This window comes from Microtus ochrogaster, unplaced genomic scaffold (genome assembly GCF_000317375.1).
Source record: "Microtus ochrogaster isolate Prairie Vole_2 unplaced genomic scaffold, MicOch1.0 UNK33, whole genome shotgun sequence".
NCBI lineage: Eukaryota > Metazoa > Chordata > Mammalia > Rodentia > Cricetidae > Microtus > Microtus ochrogaster.
Genome location: NW_004949131.1, coordinates 160205 through 178297, shown reverse-complemented (window position 1 = coordinate 178297; position 18093 = coordinate 160205). Strand labels below are relative to the sequence as shown.

Sequence of the window (18093 nt, the reverse complement as noted above, 5' to 3'; positions counted from 1 at the left end):
ATCCAGAAAGATGGACCAGTGTGATCCAGAAAGACAGACCAGTGTGATCCAGAAAGACAGACCAGTGTGATCCAGAAAGACAGACCAGTGTGAGCCAGAAAGACAGACCAGTGTGAGCCAGAACAGCCAGACCCCAGAGTGACTGAATCTGTGAAGAACTAGAACACAGACAAGCATGCAGGGCCTTGATGGCCACTGTTTTAGGCTCAATCTTTATTCCAAGTTGTCCTGGCTAGGTTTATGTCAACTTGACACAAGCTACTCGTTGGAGAAGAAGGAGCCTTGAGAAAACACCTCCATAATATTGGGCTGTAGGGCATTTCCTTATTTAGTGATCAATGTGGACAGGCCCAGAAGAAGGGCCACCCTTGGCCTGGTGGTCCTGAGTTCTGAAAGAGAGCAGGCTAAGCAAGCCATGTGAGCAAGGCAGTAAGCAGCACCCCTCCATGGCATCCTGCCTCCAGGTTCCTGTCCTGCTTGAGTTCCTGCCCTCACTGCTTTCGGTAATGTACTCTTATATGGAACTGGGAGGGAAATAAACCCTCTTCATGTTGCTTTTGATCATGGTGTTTCACGACAGCAATAGTAGCCCTAACCAGGACATTAATACAAGAGGCACCTCTGAGGAATTTGATTCAGTCAGGTTAGGGTGACATGATCTCATTTGGGGGGTTTTTAGAGCACCCTGAAAGCAGAATGAAGACTACACTGGAAGAAGTTTAAGGTACAGCTCAGAGCTAGACAACTTGCCTGTGTCCGGTCCCAATTGCCAACCCCCACCATCAAAATAAAAGTATGTTGAAGAAGCAAACACTGGGTAAGATCACCTAGGGAGGCATGATAGTGATGTGCACAGCGGACATGGGGACAGACAGAGACAGACAGCTGGGCCTGAGAGGCGGCACAGAGGTAGAATAGACCAAACTCAATGTTGGATTAGATGTGGGAGATGAGACATTAAGTTTGGAATGTCTATACAACTGCCACATAAGGAGAAAGTGGGTGTGCATGGCTGGACTTGAAGGGGAATTTCAGAACTAAAGATATAAGTGTGGAAGTCAGCCAGGCATGATGATGTCACCTTTAATCCCAGTACTCAAGGGGCAGAGACAGGTAAATCTCTCTGAGGCCAGCCTGCTCTACACAGTGAGATCCTATCTCAAAAGTAAAATAAAATAAGTAAATAAAATAAATGTGAACACCAGTAGCGCACACAATTTCATGTCATATAAACCCTGTGGATGGATGAGATCACTTACAAATAAGAAGCCCTAGAGCCAACTCTGAGAACTGGCTGCTTTTAGAGCTCTGATAAGGAGAAATTAATCAGCATGGTGGGAAGGGCAGGAGAATGGTGTCACAGAAGCCAAGGAGCAAAAGCGTGTCCTTGGTGACACATGTAAGAGGGGGCTTAGCAAGACGGTTGTCTTCAATGTGATGGAAGAGAAGGGTGACTGGGGTGCTAGGGACAGACTTTGACTTCTTGTCCATTTGTTAGAATCAAGTCATGTTGAGCATCCACCCTTACCTGAAGTCAAGTCAAAGTGAAGATGTTTCCAAGGGAATCTCACATCACCATGCCAACTGAGTTAATTTTCCAGGAGTTCATTCTCGCCCAGCTCCTCCTTAAACCTGCAGTTCTGGCTGCTAGGACGCCAATGTCTTTAACACTAAATAAAGTATTAATGGCACTGTTGGGCTCACATGATGACCTGTTTTAAAATGCTGCTTGTCTTTGTCTTTGTCTTTTTAAGAAACACGGTCATGGTTCAGTCCCTCACCAGCAGCCTCATTTATTTCAATAACTATGTCCCCAGCATAGGAACAACAGGAAGAAATAACATTCAGAACATCAGACTGAGTAAGACTAGGGTTTTTCCAAGGGCCATAGACAGGAGAAACTGTAAGAAAAAAATATATCAAGCCACTAGATGGAAGTCTTCATTCAATTGCCTGTGCACTCAAAAAAAGACACAAGTAAGGGCCCAGAGTGTATCTCAGCAGTAGAGCAAATGCCTAACATGCACGAGACCCTGGGTTCAATCCCCAGCACAAAAAAAGGGGGGAGGGGAGGAGGGGCTTAGAAGAACAGATGGAGTGAGAGCAATGGCTGAATGCACACACCAGTCTAATTCATCCAACACTCACTGAACAGTTGCTTTGTACAAAAGACAAATGACAATAATAATGGCCACCAGGTGTGGAATATTCCCCCCGCCCGTGCCAGGCCGGCTGCTGAGTGGTCTCCACACATTGAGTTATTCAGTTCTTATAAGTGACCCAGGGAGGAAGTCTTACTGTGGATGAGGAGCCCAGATATCAGTGTTATCTGCTCTATGGTGAGGAGAAGAGCTAGGTATACTAGTGTAGGAGAAGGCCGCTTGTTTGTCCTGGCTGCCCAGAACCAAAATAACCACACAGAAACTGTATTAATTAAATCACTGTTTGGCCCATTAACTCTAACTTCTTATTGGCTAACTCTTACATCTTAATTTAACCCATCTCCATTAATCTATGTATTGCCACATGGCTGTGGCTTACTGGCAAGATTCTAACCAGCGTCTGTCTCAGGCAGAGGATCCATGGCTTCTCTCTCTGCCTCTTCTTCCCAGCATTCTGTTTAGTTTTCCCCGCCTAGCTCTGTCCCCCTATAGCTCTGCTATAGGCCCAAAGCAGTTCCTTTATTAATCAATGAAAGCAACACATAGACAGAAGGACCTCCTACACCATACTAGTGAGAGAGTGTCATCAACTACAGGCTATGCATACTGAATGGGGGCGGGCAGAGTGGTTCAAACATGTTGATGATGGGGAAGAGGAGCAGTGTCAATGACATTCACCCCAGGCTTTCAGTAACTCAGTCTAAAAAGGCTCCTCCATCATGAAGAAGTATCTACCACGTCCTCTCTTCTCTTCAGTCCCCACAACCAACCTTGTCAATGCCACCATCATTTGTCACTAGGAAGACAAATCACTTATACAAGCACAAGAGCCTCCTCTGGTCCTCCACATCCTCTCTAGCTCTTGCAATCTTCCCTTCCCGGATCGCATCAATAGCGTGCTCAAAATCTTCCTATGATTTCCCAGGAAATTCCCAGCCCTTCCATTGTCTCTGAGGCCCTCCTTCCATAGGTGGCCTTTGCTTGCCTTTTAAACCTCATCTCCCATAGTAGCTGCTCATTCTCCAAGAACATGCACAGAACCTGCTGTTGGGTAGCCAATAATCATATGCAGAAGAGACAAAGGCAAGAATAAAGCTATACGGGAAAGCCGTGTATAAAATAAACATTGGAGTAGGATTTACTAGACAGTCAGGGCTGTGAGATATCCCAGGTGCCCCAGGCAACCATGTGAACAAGAGCAAAGGTTTGAGGGAGGCAATGCTCTACAAAACACTGATTCTTGAAGTTGTGTGTGTGTGTGTGTGTGTGTGTGTGTGTGTGTGTGTGTGTGGAAGCCCCTGTCCAGCAGGCTGCCTGGCACAGACTGAGCAGACCATGAATGGTAGTCATTATACGATGGTCGTGATGCCTCTCTGTACAGAGCATTTGTTCAACACATGAGGGAGAGGCGGATGGTTAAAACACAAGCTGTTGGTGAGCCAGTCTCAGAGATCCTGAGTCTGACCTTGAGGTAGGGTGTGTTCATTTGACTTTCCCTGAGCTCTAAGGGATGCTGAGGATCACTTTTAAAGAACCCCTGGATAAGGGTACCCCAAGGACATCTCCATGAGGAGAGGCAGAGGGGAAACCCCTCTGATGGTCATCGCTCCCTCATCAGCCACTCCTCCCTCAACAGCCGTCCCTGCTTCCTCCATTCTGCCTCAATCGGCCCCTCGGCCTTACTCCGTAACCCAGCACAGTCTCTCACTGCCCATCCCTGGAACTCACCCATGATGTCCCCTCTGAAAGGGTCTCTTGTTTCTCCCTCTATCAGTACTGACAGGTCCTGAGTCCTTTTCCCTCAGGACTACCAATCCCACAATCAGTCACACTGAGCTCTGATCGGGCGGCTGAGTCAGGCTTGAGTTGCTGTAAGGAATACCTGAATAAACAACTTAAATGGAAGAAATGATTCTTTGGGGGACAGAGTTTGAGGACTTCTGGTCCAGTCAGTCAGCTTCGTTGTCTCTGGGCTGTCGTAAGGCAGAACATAATGATGGAAGGGAAAGACATCCAGTACGCAGAGACAAGGGTAAGATCCAGCACCAAGAGCATGCCCCTGGGAACTACTTCCTCTAACTAGGATCCAACCTCCTTAAATTTCTAATACCTTCCAAAATAGCTATAATAAGGCTATAACACTTAAGTCTGCGGGGGACGTTATATATTCAAGTCATCACATGCAGTCTCTTAGCAAGGGACCTAGAATTCAAACATAGCTGTGATCGTGCCATTTCAGGTCAGAGGGAGAGTAGGAGAAGAGGATGCCCCATTGGTGGCCCTCCCAGAACTCCCTGTAGCAAACTGCCAGCCTGCCTCCCTTTCAGTGTCACTTCTGAGGACCACTATTCGTTCATGTCTAGCTTCTTCCTAGAATGTAGAGCCACATGGCTCCAGGGTCATGCATGGGTAGCTCTGCTTGTGGACACAGCATCTGCCAAAGGGTGTACACCGTAATATTTGGTATTGCCGTTGCCTTTCCCCCCTAGAAAGAAAGTCAATCAGAGAGGCAATGCTAATTTGCATCCTCTTCAGGCATAAATCAGTGAGGACCAAATAATTAATACACATCTCTCGTCGCTTAAAATAGAAATGCTTTTTCTTCTCCAGAGAAAATACTCAGCAGAAAAGTTCCCTGGGTACGTAGCTCTTCCCCCAGACCTTATCCACTTGTGGAGATCTGGAAGGAAGGCTAGGGGCGGGGTGGGTGAAATAAGATGATTGAGTCAGTGGGGTTGGCCTAGCGATCTCATACTCTGTGGAAAAAGAGACCTCTTTATCTTCGTGATGCAACCCAAAAAGGAACCAGATGTCCTGTCTGTCTGCAAGGCAAGAACAAGGAAGAAAACTGTCTACAAGGATCTCTAAATTCTGATAAGTCTTTTAGCGTATAAGACATACACACATACACACACACGTTTGAGTCATGTTGACCTGGGGTGGCATTCTGACTCTGCTACGTTCCAGCTATGTGATTTCGGACAGCTTCAACTCTCTGAGCACTATTTTTCTCATTGGTGAATTAAATGTGTTAAGAGCTTTAAATGGGGGTCACAAGCATTTAATGAAGTTGAGAGTATTCAGTATTGATGTCAAGGTGGGGCATCGTCATTGTCAACAATTGTCACCCCACAAATAAATCCTGGGGTTTATAGTGTTTGCCAATTCCCCTGGTGTAAATATCCTGACCTTGACCAGTATCAAGCTATACTTGATATGCAGGGCTGGAAAGACATTTGGGCTACACAAGGCAGCATTTCCACCATCCAGACCCAGTCGAAATCAGATGTAACGTTCAGTATAACATTGGTGGGGGCTGCCGCCTTTTTAGTCTGAGTATGTGTTGCCTTTGTTTTTAAACTACTCAAGTGTAAGCTCACATAATTTAGCTTTTCGTGATGGCGTGTTTAACAACTACCTCCCAGAACTTCTGAAATATTTATTGCTTCGCTCTCACAGTCAGGAAAAGCCAAGCTCAGGCACATTGTGGGGCTCACGCTTAGGTAGTCAACAAACACAGCTTCCCTTCCCCCTTGCCTCCCTTCTTCAGCTCTGGGAAGGTTTTCTGAAGGTTTTCCCTTACAGGCTCCATGTTTTCCCTTTGTTCAGGACCCCTCTGGGCCACCGTACCAGGTTAAGTCTGTACTAAACCCCAGCAAAGGTTCCAGCCCTCAGCTGGGCGGTGGTTTTGCACGCCTTTAATCCCAGCACTCAGGAGGCAGAGGCAGGCGGATCTCTGTGAGTTCGAGGCCAGCCTGGTCTACAAGAGCTAGTTCCAGGACAGGAACCAGAAACTATGGAGATACCCTGTCTCGAAAAATCAACAACAACAACAACAAAAAAAAAGGTTTCAACCCTCCTCATACCACATAACTGGCCTTTCATTTTTTCCCAAGCTTGGGGGCTAAGGAACCCCCAACCCCAGAGATGGAGGTTGGGAAGTCTGTGATGGATACTGCAGGGCCCTCTGTGGTGAGAGCGGAGACTTAGTTTATTTTAGGATCTCTGTCTGGGAAGGGAGTGGGAAAGCAGGGCCAGCAGGCTGTACTTTGGCAAGCCCGGCCTATAATTAGCCTCCACTTGAGGGTGGAATAAACCCTTGATTGTTACTAAACAGCAGCAAAAAGCAGGAAGGCCTCCAGACTCCTGCAGCACTGGGCCCATACAGCCTCCAAGGATAGAGATTTGGGTACAGCTACCATATCGGCCGGCAGGCAGCATCCAAATTACTCCTGTTCTCTGCCCAGAATGAAAACTCAAAGGCCACCAGCCTTTTTGTCTCACCTCTGAGATGTCTGTCTTTCTACCTGGTGTCTTTGGGCATGGCCTTGAGCATCTTTGTATTAATTAGTATCAGGAATTTGTAATAGATGGGAAATGTCACAAAGCCACGTGCCCCATAGTGTTATAGCAAAGTAAAGAAAAGCTTTGGAGATCACAAGTTTGTCTACCCGAAGCCCAGTGTCAGGTCTGTCTGGGAAGACTTGAAGTGGTCATGGTTCCACCTTCTTTCTGCTTTTGCAGAACTGTATCCTGCCCTCTACACACACATACACACACACACACAAGCATGAACACACACACAAATATACACACACATGCACACACTTAAATACAAAAACACACACAATTCACACATGCACATATTGACACACATACACACACAAGCATGAACACACACACAAATATACACACACATGCACACACTTAAATACAAAAACACACACAATTCACACATGCACATATTGACACACACAAATACACACACATACTTGACTTGTTTCTTTGACTTTTTCCTCTTCCTTTTTAAATAAACTTTATTATACAAAAAAGATTCAAGAAACCTATTTAAGACTTTTTATTGTCAGTTGTCTAGGCTCCATATGCAAACCTTAGGAACACTAAATAAAGCAAATTAAAAGTTCAAGGCCTGTTGAGCTGTGCAGTGAGTTCAAGACAAGCCTACGCAGCATCATGAGACCTAGTCTCAAGACGGAAGTAGAAATGAGCTGGCTCAGTGCATAAAATGCTTGCCACTGAGCTAATGACACAAACTTGAACCTAAGAACCAAGATGAAAAGAAATCCCAGGAACGTTTGGAAACTTCCTTCACATCAGAGCCAGGGGATGACTGAGAACTGTCACCTGTGGTCACATTATTCATTTGCTCACTCAATTCAACAAGTTTTTAAGCATGTTAGCCAGCCTGGACATGGTGGTACATGCCTGTAAGGCCAGCACTCAGGCAGAGGCTGGGGGATTGCAGAAAGTTCAGTGCCAGCCTGGTCTCCAGGGGAGCTCCAGGCCAGTCTGGACTGCATGCTTTTGTGGCCCCTGTCTCACAAAATTAAAAGTCAGCCTACCGGCAAAGACCTGTGATCCTGGCTACTCGGGATGCGGAGGCAGGAAAGTTGCAACATCAAGGCCTTCCTGGGCTACAGGATGAATTCAGGGACAGCCTGTACAACTTAGGGAACCCTATTTTGAAATAAAATGTACCAAGCGAGCTAGAGATATATAGTGGTAGAGCATTTGCCTAACACGCATAAGACTCTGGGTTCAATCTTCAGGACTGAAGGAAAAAAATGTATAAGCCCAGCCTGGCCTCAGAGACACAACATAAACAAGAAGCTGACTCAGGGGTGGAGGGGGGGAGCATCTTAAAGCAGAAGAAGAGAAAGTGGGCTAAGGAAAGAAAGTCTCCTTTTTTAAAGATTTTGATGTGTGTATGTGTGTGTGCATGCCCCCACGTGGGTTCAGGTGCCCAAGGAGGCCAGAAGAGGGCATTAGAGACCCCGGAGCTGGAGTTGGAGGCAGTTGTGAGACACTGGATTTCTGGAAACAGAACTCAGGTCCTCAGGAAGAGCCACCAAGACTCTTAAATACCAGCCCACCTCTGCATTTCATCAAGTTCCAGCTGTGGGGGAAGCAATGCCTAAGCTCCCCTGTCCCAGTGTGACCATCTCATTTCGTTTCATTTCATTGAATTTCCCACTAGCAAAGACCCAATTTTCTCTTCTTGAGCCTGGCCCTTGAGTACACTGGCAAGTAAATGAAGAAGACAAATAAATAAAGTAGACCATCTCCCTGCCATGCGTTTCTCATCTTCTGACCTTATTCCTGTCTTTCACCTCCTACTCAATAAAGAACTAGAAACAGGGGGGTAGAACTCTATAAGCCCAGTAGGGGTATATTTAGCTAAACCATAGGCTAGTCACTTCGATTTTTAGTTTCCCGGGGATTGCTGTTGTGGTTTCGTTTGCTTTTGGAGGAACCTCCACATTGCTTTCCATGGCGGCTGTGTTAATTCACCTTGGCTCAACGATGCGCAGTCGCTCCACATCCTTGCCAGAGCTTGTTATCATCCATCTCGACGGCGTGCCCCTTACTGGTAGGAGGTGATATCTTGCTGCGGTTTTAATTTGCATTCCCCTGATGATCAGCGATGCTGAGCATGCTAATTAGCTTGATATAATCAAGCCGCAGTGTAAAGTGTATACTAAAACCTCTATAAATATGCAACTATTGCCAGCTAAAAATGAGATATTCTTGGCTAGGTGTGGTGGGACATGACTGCAATCCCAGGCTAGTGGGATGGAGAGGGTGAACTTGAGGCCAGCCTGCACTACACAGCAAAATCCTGTCTCAAAAATAAGTGTATATTATTTTCATTTGTTTTTATTATTTGGGGGGTGTGTAGGTGTTTTACCTGCATATATGTCTGGGTACCTCATGCCTGCCTAGTGCTCACAGAGACCAGAAAATGTCAGACCATTGTTAGTCACTATGTGGGTGCTAGAAATCAGACTCTGGTCCTCTGGAGGAGCAGCCAGTGCCCTTAATTGCAGCGCTATCACTCCAGCCCCATTAACAACCATTCCTAAAAATAGCTTTGAACCCATATATACACCTGCATGTACACACGCGTGTGCGTGCGTGCGCGCGCACACACACATACACACATACACACACACACACACACACACACACACCGGCTATACAAAGCCAGTGAGACTTCACTGAAGGAGCCAGAGCATTTTCCAGGATGAATTGAGAGCTCCAAGCTGTGGCAGAGGCTGTGAACTCATCTGCGTTTGAATTACCATTTTATCCCGAAAATCTTACTCTAAATCTCACTCTAAAGGACTCCCAGATCTATGCCTTCTTATCTCCTCCTCCTTGTCTTCGGAGAGGGAGACTCATCCTGAAAAGACCAGCTTTTGCGAAGCTCAGCGAGTTCTCCAGAGCTCTGTGCCCCACACCAGCCCCTGCTAACCTCCCTCTTCTCTGTTCTAGGTGGGAGAGGCTGTCTTAGAAAATGCCCGACTCATGCTACAGATGGAGACGCTGCAAGCTGGTGCCGATGACTTTAAAGAGAGGTAAGGCTCCGCAGCAAGGGGCCCTCCCTGCCCACGCCCACTGCAGACCATTGCAGATAACGCAGTCCCAGAGGGGACACCAGTCCCTTCCACCACAGTAGAAGGTGGCCTGAGACAACAGACAGAAGCTCTAGGAGAACCCAGAGTCACAAAATAATCAGGACCTTGGGGCTCAAAGACTGTGCCCAGTATCACTTGCTTTAGAAAAGGGCCTTTTAAAGAAAATTTATTAGTAGTGGTGTATGTGTGGGGTGTGTGTGTGGGGTGTGTGTGTGTGTGTGGGTGTGTGTATTTGCCCTGGCACACTTGTGGAAGTCAGAATACAGCATGTGAGAGTTGATTCTCTCCTTCCGCCATGAACTTTCCAGGTATGGAATTTAGGAGTCAGCTTTGGCAGCAAGCATCTTCGCATACTGAGCCATCTTGCCAACTTTTTTTTGATTTGGTTTGGTGTAGTTTCTGTTTTGTTTTGCTGCTGTTTAAGACAATGAACTCGCTATATAGCTAATGATGACCTTGAACTATTGATCCTTCTACCTCCAGCTTCCAAGTGTCCTGACTATAGGCATGATCTCTCCATACTTGGTTTATTTTGAGATGGGATTTCACTCTGCTTAGCAGGACAGAACCCTCACCCTCACCCTGCATACTTTGTAAGACTACCAAAGTAGCGCATGACTTTGGGTATTTCCAGGGTCAAATTCACCTGTTTTGTTTTGTTTTGTTTTGTTTTTCAAGACAGGGTTTCTCTGCAGCTCTGGAGTCTGTCCTGGAACTAGCTCTGTAGACCAGGATGGTCTTGAACTCACAGAGATCTGCCTGCCTCCAAGACAGGGTTTCTCTGTAGCTTTGGAGCCTGTCCTTGAACTAGCTCTTGTAGATCAGGCTGGCCTCGAATCTTTAACTCACAGAGATCCACCTGCCTCTGCCTCCTGAGTGCTGGGATTAAAGGCATGTGCCACCACTCACTTTTTTATAGGACTAGAGGCTTAAGCTTTTATACAAAGAAATAAACAATGATCAGAGCTTTCCACAAATGGACCACTGGCCTTGAAAGGGAATGAGTTCCTCAGCACTCGGAACATACAAGTAGAGGCTCCAACAAAATCGCCTGTCCCTAATGTCTTCAAAGGATTGTCCCTGGGAAACCTGAATATTAAAATCCATTACAGGGGTTGGAGATGCAGTTCAGGGGACTATGCTTGCTGCGCGCGCTCAATCCCTAGTATCCACTATGGCACATATCTTTAAGTGAAGACTGTATAACTCTAAAGCCGAAGGCACTTCCTGGAATAGAAATGTGGGGTTTTGCCCTCCTGTGGTTGTACGGAGGCTTGGAGGCAAGCCGGGAAATTCGGCTGAATGGTGCAACCACGGTAAATGGAAAGGGCCCCGGGAGAAATCAGCAAAGATGTCAGGTGGTGTTCAGCAGCAAAGCCTGAGGGTTGAAACTCAACATGGACAGTTTTGACATAAGCGGGTCCACACACACATACTCATTACTTTAAAAGCCGTTTGCTTTTCGTTGTTCTCTTTGTTTGTTTGGTTGGTTGGTTGTGTTTGTTTGTAATGTGGGTATTCAACTTAGACCTCACAAGCAAGGAAAGTGTTCTACTATTGATCTCTCTCTATTATTTAAATCACTGGATAGATAAATCCATGCTTCTTCCTTTCCCTGAAGAGAGTTGGGCCAAGGCAGAACCACGTTGCTACACAACGATATGGGCGGAGCTGGGCAGCAGCGCCCCCTGTAGGTTAAGTGAAGAATGTACTCTGATAGGTGGCATCTCTACCTTTCTCCTTACCATGGTTCCTCCTTTACACCGCCTACTTGAGTTTGCAGCCACTGTCAAGAATTGCAGTGTATTGTTCATTTCTCAATCCCCAGCCCAATACTTAGCAGGTCTTCAACGATGGTAAACGATCCTTGGATGAAGAGGACGGCTCAGTATAGTGGCAAAGAGATGGTATTGTCTTTCTGTGAGGAAAACTCCCACGAGTACCAGGCTCCAAAGGCCTTACGAAGCTGTGTTCCCAGAAGCTGGCTGCTAATGTGTTAGCAACACTCAGCAATAGTGCCCCCAATGCTCCTGGAACACTAGCTTTCAGCATTCGCTGCCTATTACATGTGGGCCCTTGGGTAATATCCACAAGCCGGTTTGTTTCCCCTCTGGAGGCTCCCCAGCCACACTGATTAAGTCCCTTTGTCTACAGATATGAAAATGAGCAGCCGTTCCGGAAAGCAGCGGAAGAGGAAATAAGCTCCCTGTACAAAGTCATTGATGAAGCTAATTTGACAAAGACGGATCTGGAGCATCAAATAGAAAGCCTGAAAGAAGAACTGGGCTTTCTGACAAGGAGCTATGAAGAGGTAGGTGGGGCTGGGGGTTGCTAGGCTGTCCCCTCCAAAAGAAAGAACCTGAGAGGTTGTAACACACACACCCCCTAACACAGGTACTGGGGACTCGTCTTTGCTCACCCAGGCCTGTAGGGAAAAGCTAGTTAAGGGCTTTAAGGTCTTTGTCATGGGTCAGATCACCCCCTATAAAAGTCTCAAAGTCAAACGTCTTCAAGGACCAGGGTACTCATAAGTGGAAGTGACAGTCATGAGCTGAAGTGGCTGTTAGAACTCCTTGGTCCTGGGAGGAGGGTCTCCCTAAAGTGTTCTATTTTCGATACTTTTTCCCACACTGCATGAACAGGAGGAACTGAATAATTCTCAGGATAGACCCACACTGTAGTTCCCACACACTCATTAACAAAAGAAGGCTGTATCTTTAAGGGACAGGACCAGAGGGCTCCTCCAGCAGGGATGTGGTCTCATTACCCGCAGGAAGCACCAAGCCACCGTGCACACCACTCTCTGACTCATGGTCCAGGTTGCTTCAAGCTGTGCCTCATACCTCGCTGAACCATGTGTGCACTGGGAAGTTCCTCCTGTGCCCAGCCTGAAGCAGTGACTATCAGCCCACTATTTCCTGCTCCTGGATCAGTTCCTGAAGACCATGCTCCAGCAGTAACCCCTTAGGTGTCAGAGTTAGCTTTAATCTCCTTTGGTGTATCCTGACTTTGTGCCAAACTTCCATTTTCTAGAGTTACTTACTATGTGTTACTATACTATATACTTATTTTTGATTTTGTGTTTATTTAGTTTTTTGCTTTGGGCATGGGGATGGGCTTGCAAGGATCTAAGAGATACATTCTTGGAAAAAAAAAAATGATACCTACACCTAGAAAATCTGGGACTTTTCCAGTCTCTGTGATACCCATGCATGGTGCAAAATAAACAAACAAACATATAGATAGATAGATAGATAGATAGATAGATAGATAGATAGATAGATAGATAGATAGAGGAAAGGATAGATAGATAGATAGATAGATAGATAGATAGATAGATAGATAGATAGATAGAGGCAGACTAGTGTCCACAGAGCCACAGAGCCAGCTGCTGCTAGCTAGAATTCACATCTGTTCTCCCCCCAACCCCCACCCCTGGAGCTTACCTAAACTGTCTGCTGTTGCTTTCAGGATGTGAAGCTTCTGTACAAACAGCTGGCAGGGTCTGAACTGGAGCAAACAGATGTTCCTATGGGCACTGGTCTGGATGATGTCCTTGAGACAATCAGAATTCAGTGGGAGAGAGTTGTGGAAAAGAACCAAGCAGAAACAGGAGCCTTGCTCCAAGCTAAGGTAAGAGACAGGCCAGCATCTTCCCCTGAGCTCTGGAAAGAAGGAGGCCAAGCAAGGAGGAGGCAGACGGCATGTAGAAGAAAAGCAGCCATTTAGTCCCCATAGAAAGATAAGAAATGCAAATTAAAGTAATAATGGTTGTTGGTCTCTCTGAAATAAGAAAATGTTTAAAGTGACAATGTTCAATTCTAGCAAATGTGTAAAGGATTCTCCACTGTATCATCAAAGGCATAAGGTATAAGTTGCTATCCAGTCTTAGAGTAAAGGATTTTGTCTTCTGTATCAAGAGTTCCTACCTGCTAGCTGCTGCCTGCTACCTACCTGCTCACTGCTACCTGCTACCCACTGGCTGAACAATCTGGACAGCATCTTAAAGAAAGCATTAAGAATACAAGGGGTAAGGCTATAGCTCAGTGGAAGAGTAGAGAGAGAAAGTGAAAAGGAGAAGTAGAGGAGATAAAAGGAGGGAGAGAGAGAAAGAGAAAGGGAGATAAAGGGAGAGAGAGAGAGTTTATATCTAAAGCTACTCCTTGGAGCATTTTAAGGGTTAAATAAAAAAGGTGGATATATATATATATATATACACATATATATACACATGGTAAGATATATATATGTATATATATATCTTACCATAAGAGCAAAACTGCAGCACCATCTGACTAAGTTATGTGCAATGGAACCTCCTGTTATTAGAAATGATGCTTATGAAGTAAATACAATAACCCAGGAAAAAGTCCATGGAAAATAAAATGGAAGAAAAGCAATTACAGAATGGTATATACCAGGGACTGATAAGATCTTTTTGTTTAATAATAAGTGCTTGAGAAGCCAGGTGATTTCTGATGCAGTCCCTCATCTTTACTTAGGAGGCAGAGGCAAGTCAATATCTGTGAGTTCAAGACCAGCTTCACCCATATAGGTAGTTTTAAGACACATCTCAAAAGACAAATTATAGAAACAGAAAGTTAACTAGAGTTGGCCTTGCAGCTGTTAAAATTGCCACACACTACTACAGTATACAGTAGAGCACTGTTCTCAACCACTATCTACAAAATTAGACTAACTGGTTAGTGATGTCCACAGTGGGTTGCCTTTGAATAGTTGACTTGCCTGACACTTTGAGATTTTTGTTTTTTTTTCTTTTGAGTATTTCTCAAGTTAATTTTGTAAATAGCCTGGATTATATTAATAAGGGGGAAAAGCCAAGTTGTATGAAACCTCACAAATAACAAAAGAATTAACTAGATTGTAGAAGGTTTGTCCTTCTGGCCTGCCCCTGCCGCTCACCTGGGGACTTGGAAACGAGAAGGTGAGGGAGGGGGAGACCACATAAAGGAACTGGAAAAGGCAAGTCAGGGGCTGCTGGTGCTCAGCTGATGACTTGCCATGCCAACTGCATAGTAGGATCACCTCAGAAATAACATCTACAGTGCCCTCCAGAACAATTAAAAGAAAGAGCAGAAGGATTTTGTGGTTTATTATTATTAATAATAAAAGCTCTCAGGGGCTGAAGAAATAGATCAGCGATTAAGAGCACATACTGCTCTTCCAGAGGACCTGAGTCTAGTTCCTAGCACCTGTGTCAGACAGCTCACAGCCACCTGTAACTCTTGCTCCAGGAAATATAACATCCTCTTCTGACCTCTGATGCACTTGCATCCACAGGTACACACACACACATGCACGCACGTACACATTGACATACACACGCGAGCATGCACATGGACACACATGCATACTAAAGTAAGTCATTACTTACTTTATTAAATAATTATGTTATTAAAGTTCTCTGGGCAATTCTGACCTTTCTTCAGCTTTGAGAACCATGACAGGCCTAAGAGCTGCCAAAGGCAAAAGAAGGACCCTTCACCACTTGCCTCGCCCTAACCCTCCATTCCCCTAACCACCAAGGACCAACAGGACCATCCCAGCAGGATCTTCCTCCATTCTGCATCCCTTGAGTGTTTACTTTTACCCCACACCCTATTAATCTCTGGTTTCTCTGTTGGGAGATATTGCTGCACAGAGTTAAGTGACATCAAACCAGAGATCAGAGTCTGTCTCTTTTTAAGGAGGTTTATGAATGCTGAACGGCCCTGGGGACCATCTAAAATCATTCCTTCAAGTACCGAGTTGTATTTAAGAGATGAGGAAACTGAGACCCAGAGAGTGCAAGCGACTCCCCAAGGTCATTAGGTTGAGTGGTAGAACAAGGCTCAACTCTCCTGGCTCCAAGTCATCTTCTCCTCCTCCTTCCTCTTCTCTTCCTCTTCCTCTTCTTCCTCTCCCTCCTCCTCCTCCTCCTCCTCCTCCTTCTTCTTCTATTATTATTATTATTATTATTATTATTATTATTATTATTATTCCTTTTAAAAAAGTTTTTAGAATAGGGTCTCATATAGCATAAGCTGATCTCAAACTCCATATATAGCCAGTGATGAGCCTGAATTCTTTTATTTATTAATTCATTCATTTATTCATTTATTTAATATGTATGTATGTGCACCACATGCATGCAGGGCCAGGGAATGTTAGAAGAGGGCATCAGATCTCCTGAAACTAGAATTATAGGCACTCATGAGCTACCATGTGGGTACTGGGAACACACACGTTCTTCTACAAGAGTAGGTCTTCTACAAACCCAGGTCTGCTTTAAAAGCAGTGAGTCACCGAGCCATCTCTCCAGTCCCAATCTTGAACTCCTGATACTCCTGCTGCTGCCACCTAAGTGCCAGGATGACAAGTGTGGACCACCACTCCCACCCTGTCCATTTGCTTGTTGGAGAAAGGGTCTCCCTATGTAGCCCAGGTTGTATCTGATCTCCCCATTTTCCTGCTTCAGCTTCCCATGTACTAAGACTGTAGCTATGCCACAAGAACATGGCCCATACACTCAACTAAGCAGGGCTTCTAGGGGCTCACAGAGTCTGAAGCAACCATCACACACCCTGTATGGGTCTGAGCTACGTCCTCTGCATATACTTTATGGTTGTTGTGGTAGTTTGAATGTAATTGCCCCTCCATAAGTTCATAGGAAGTGGTGCTATTGGGAAGAGTGGTGTGTTGGAGTAGGTACGGCCTTGTTGGAGGAAGTGTGTCACTGTGGAGGCAGGCTTTGAGGTCTCACATATGCTCAAGCCATGTTCCGTATCTCAGACCACTTCCTGCTACTGTAGGATCAAGATGTAGCTTCTTCTCCACTCTCAACTCCTTCTCCAGCACTAAGTCTGCCTATATGCTTCCATGTCCCACCATGATTAACCTCTAAAACACTAAGCCACAACTAAATGTTTTCCTTTATAAGAGTTGCTGTGATCATGGTGTCTCTTGACAACAAGAGAAACCCTAAGGAAGACAACTAAGTAGCTGGGTGTTCTTGCGGGACTCCTAACAGTGGGAGTTAGGGATGTCTCTGACTTTTTCCCCTGAGCTTGGGACCCTTTTCCTCCCTCCTACTGGGTTACCTCATGCAGCCTTGATATGAGAATTGATACCTAGTCTTACTGTAGCTTGTTATTCCTGTTCACTTGCTATCCCTAGGAGGCCCAATCTTTTTTTTTTTTTAAGGGAACTGTAGATCTGAAGGAGAGGGGAGGTTGGGAGGACTGGAAAGAGTAAAGGGAGGGGAAACTGTGGCCAGGATGTAATGTAAACTCAAAGAATAAAAGAAAAAAAGATAAAGTTATTTACCACTGAGAAGTGCAATTATAGGAGATTTGAAAGATGACAGGTGTGCACGACCACACCAGGCTGGTTGTCTTTCCTAGCTCTGTTTCCAAAGCTAAACCCCAGGAAGCTCAGCCATTTGCAGCCTGACTTCTCCTCCGAGCCCTGCTGGAGTGCACACCACATCGAGTGACTGTCTCTTTAAAAAAATGGACTGAGTCATTATTGTTATCAGAAATAAATCCTGCCTAGTGTGAAAATTAAAAAAAGAAAAAAGAAAGCCCCCAAAGCTGGCAGTTACCATCCCCCCATCTGATAGCCATAATCAGCTCACCAGTGAGTCAAACATTAATTCCCAACAGAACCATTAGTGTTTTTAATAGAGTGATCTGAAAGCCGCATCTCACAGAAGACACACAGGATTTGTTTTCATTTGGCCAGTGCTGCCTGGGCCTCTTGCAGAGACTCAGAACTCAGAAAATATTTGCAGAACTAGTGAATTCCTCTGATTGTCAACAGAGATCAGAACTGACAGCCAGAATTCCTGCAATAAATAGCCTTGTCGGCTGTGGCTGTGCCCTCGGGGGCTGACATTTGCCTGCCCTGAGCATCTCACGTCTGCAACTTGGCAGCAGAGCCAACTGGGAATGGCTCAGCACTCTTCCCAAAGGCCTTCAGAAAGGGAGGGAAAACACACATTTAATTACCTTTCTGCCCAAGGAGGCTGAAAATTAATTAACATGATTAATTTATGTCTTAGTTTATGCTTCCCCAGAAGCAGATCTGGAGATAAATATTGGAGTGGTGGTGATTTATTTGGAATTAGTGGGTGACTCAGGGGTGGGGGAAGCAATAAAGGGGAAGCCTAGAAGGGAACCAACAAAGGCGGTCTTTGAGAGCAGCTGAGATTGGAGCAGAAGCTTAGAGCGACATGGAGAAGTGGTGCAGAATGCAGAAGGAAAGAGGCCAGGGGGCTGCAGCTATCTGCCAGCCAAGTGACCTTTCCAGCGCGTCGGGGCACGCTCAGGCATAGGTGCAGAGTCGGGCAGCAGGGAGCTAAGAACATGAAACATTGCAGGCCTGAGGGATGAAGAGAGGTGCTTGAGCACCTGATGCAATCATAGGCTCAGCTCTCTGGTATGTGCTCGTTAGTTGCTTTGGGTGTATGTGGGTGTGTGAGTGTGTGTGTG

General features: G+C 45.6%; 1 protein-coding gene across 1 annotated transcript in view; it reads left to right on the top strand.

Annotated features, from left to right (window-relative positions):
* Bfsp2 (beaded filament structural protein 2) overlaps positions 1–18093 on the top strand; it is a 60258-nt gene that overhangs the window by 17018 nt on the left and 25147 nt on the right. The window contains exons 2-4 of the mRNA XM_013354216.2: positions 9459–9541; positions 11756–11912; positions 13073–13234. Of these exons, the coding sequence (XP_013209670.2) occupies positions 9459–9541; positions 11756–11912; positions 13073–13234 (402 nt within the window). The remainder of the gene's footprint in view (positions 1–9458; positions 9542–11755; positions 11913–13072; positions 13235–18093) is intronic.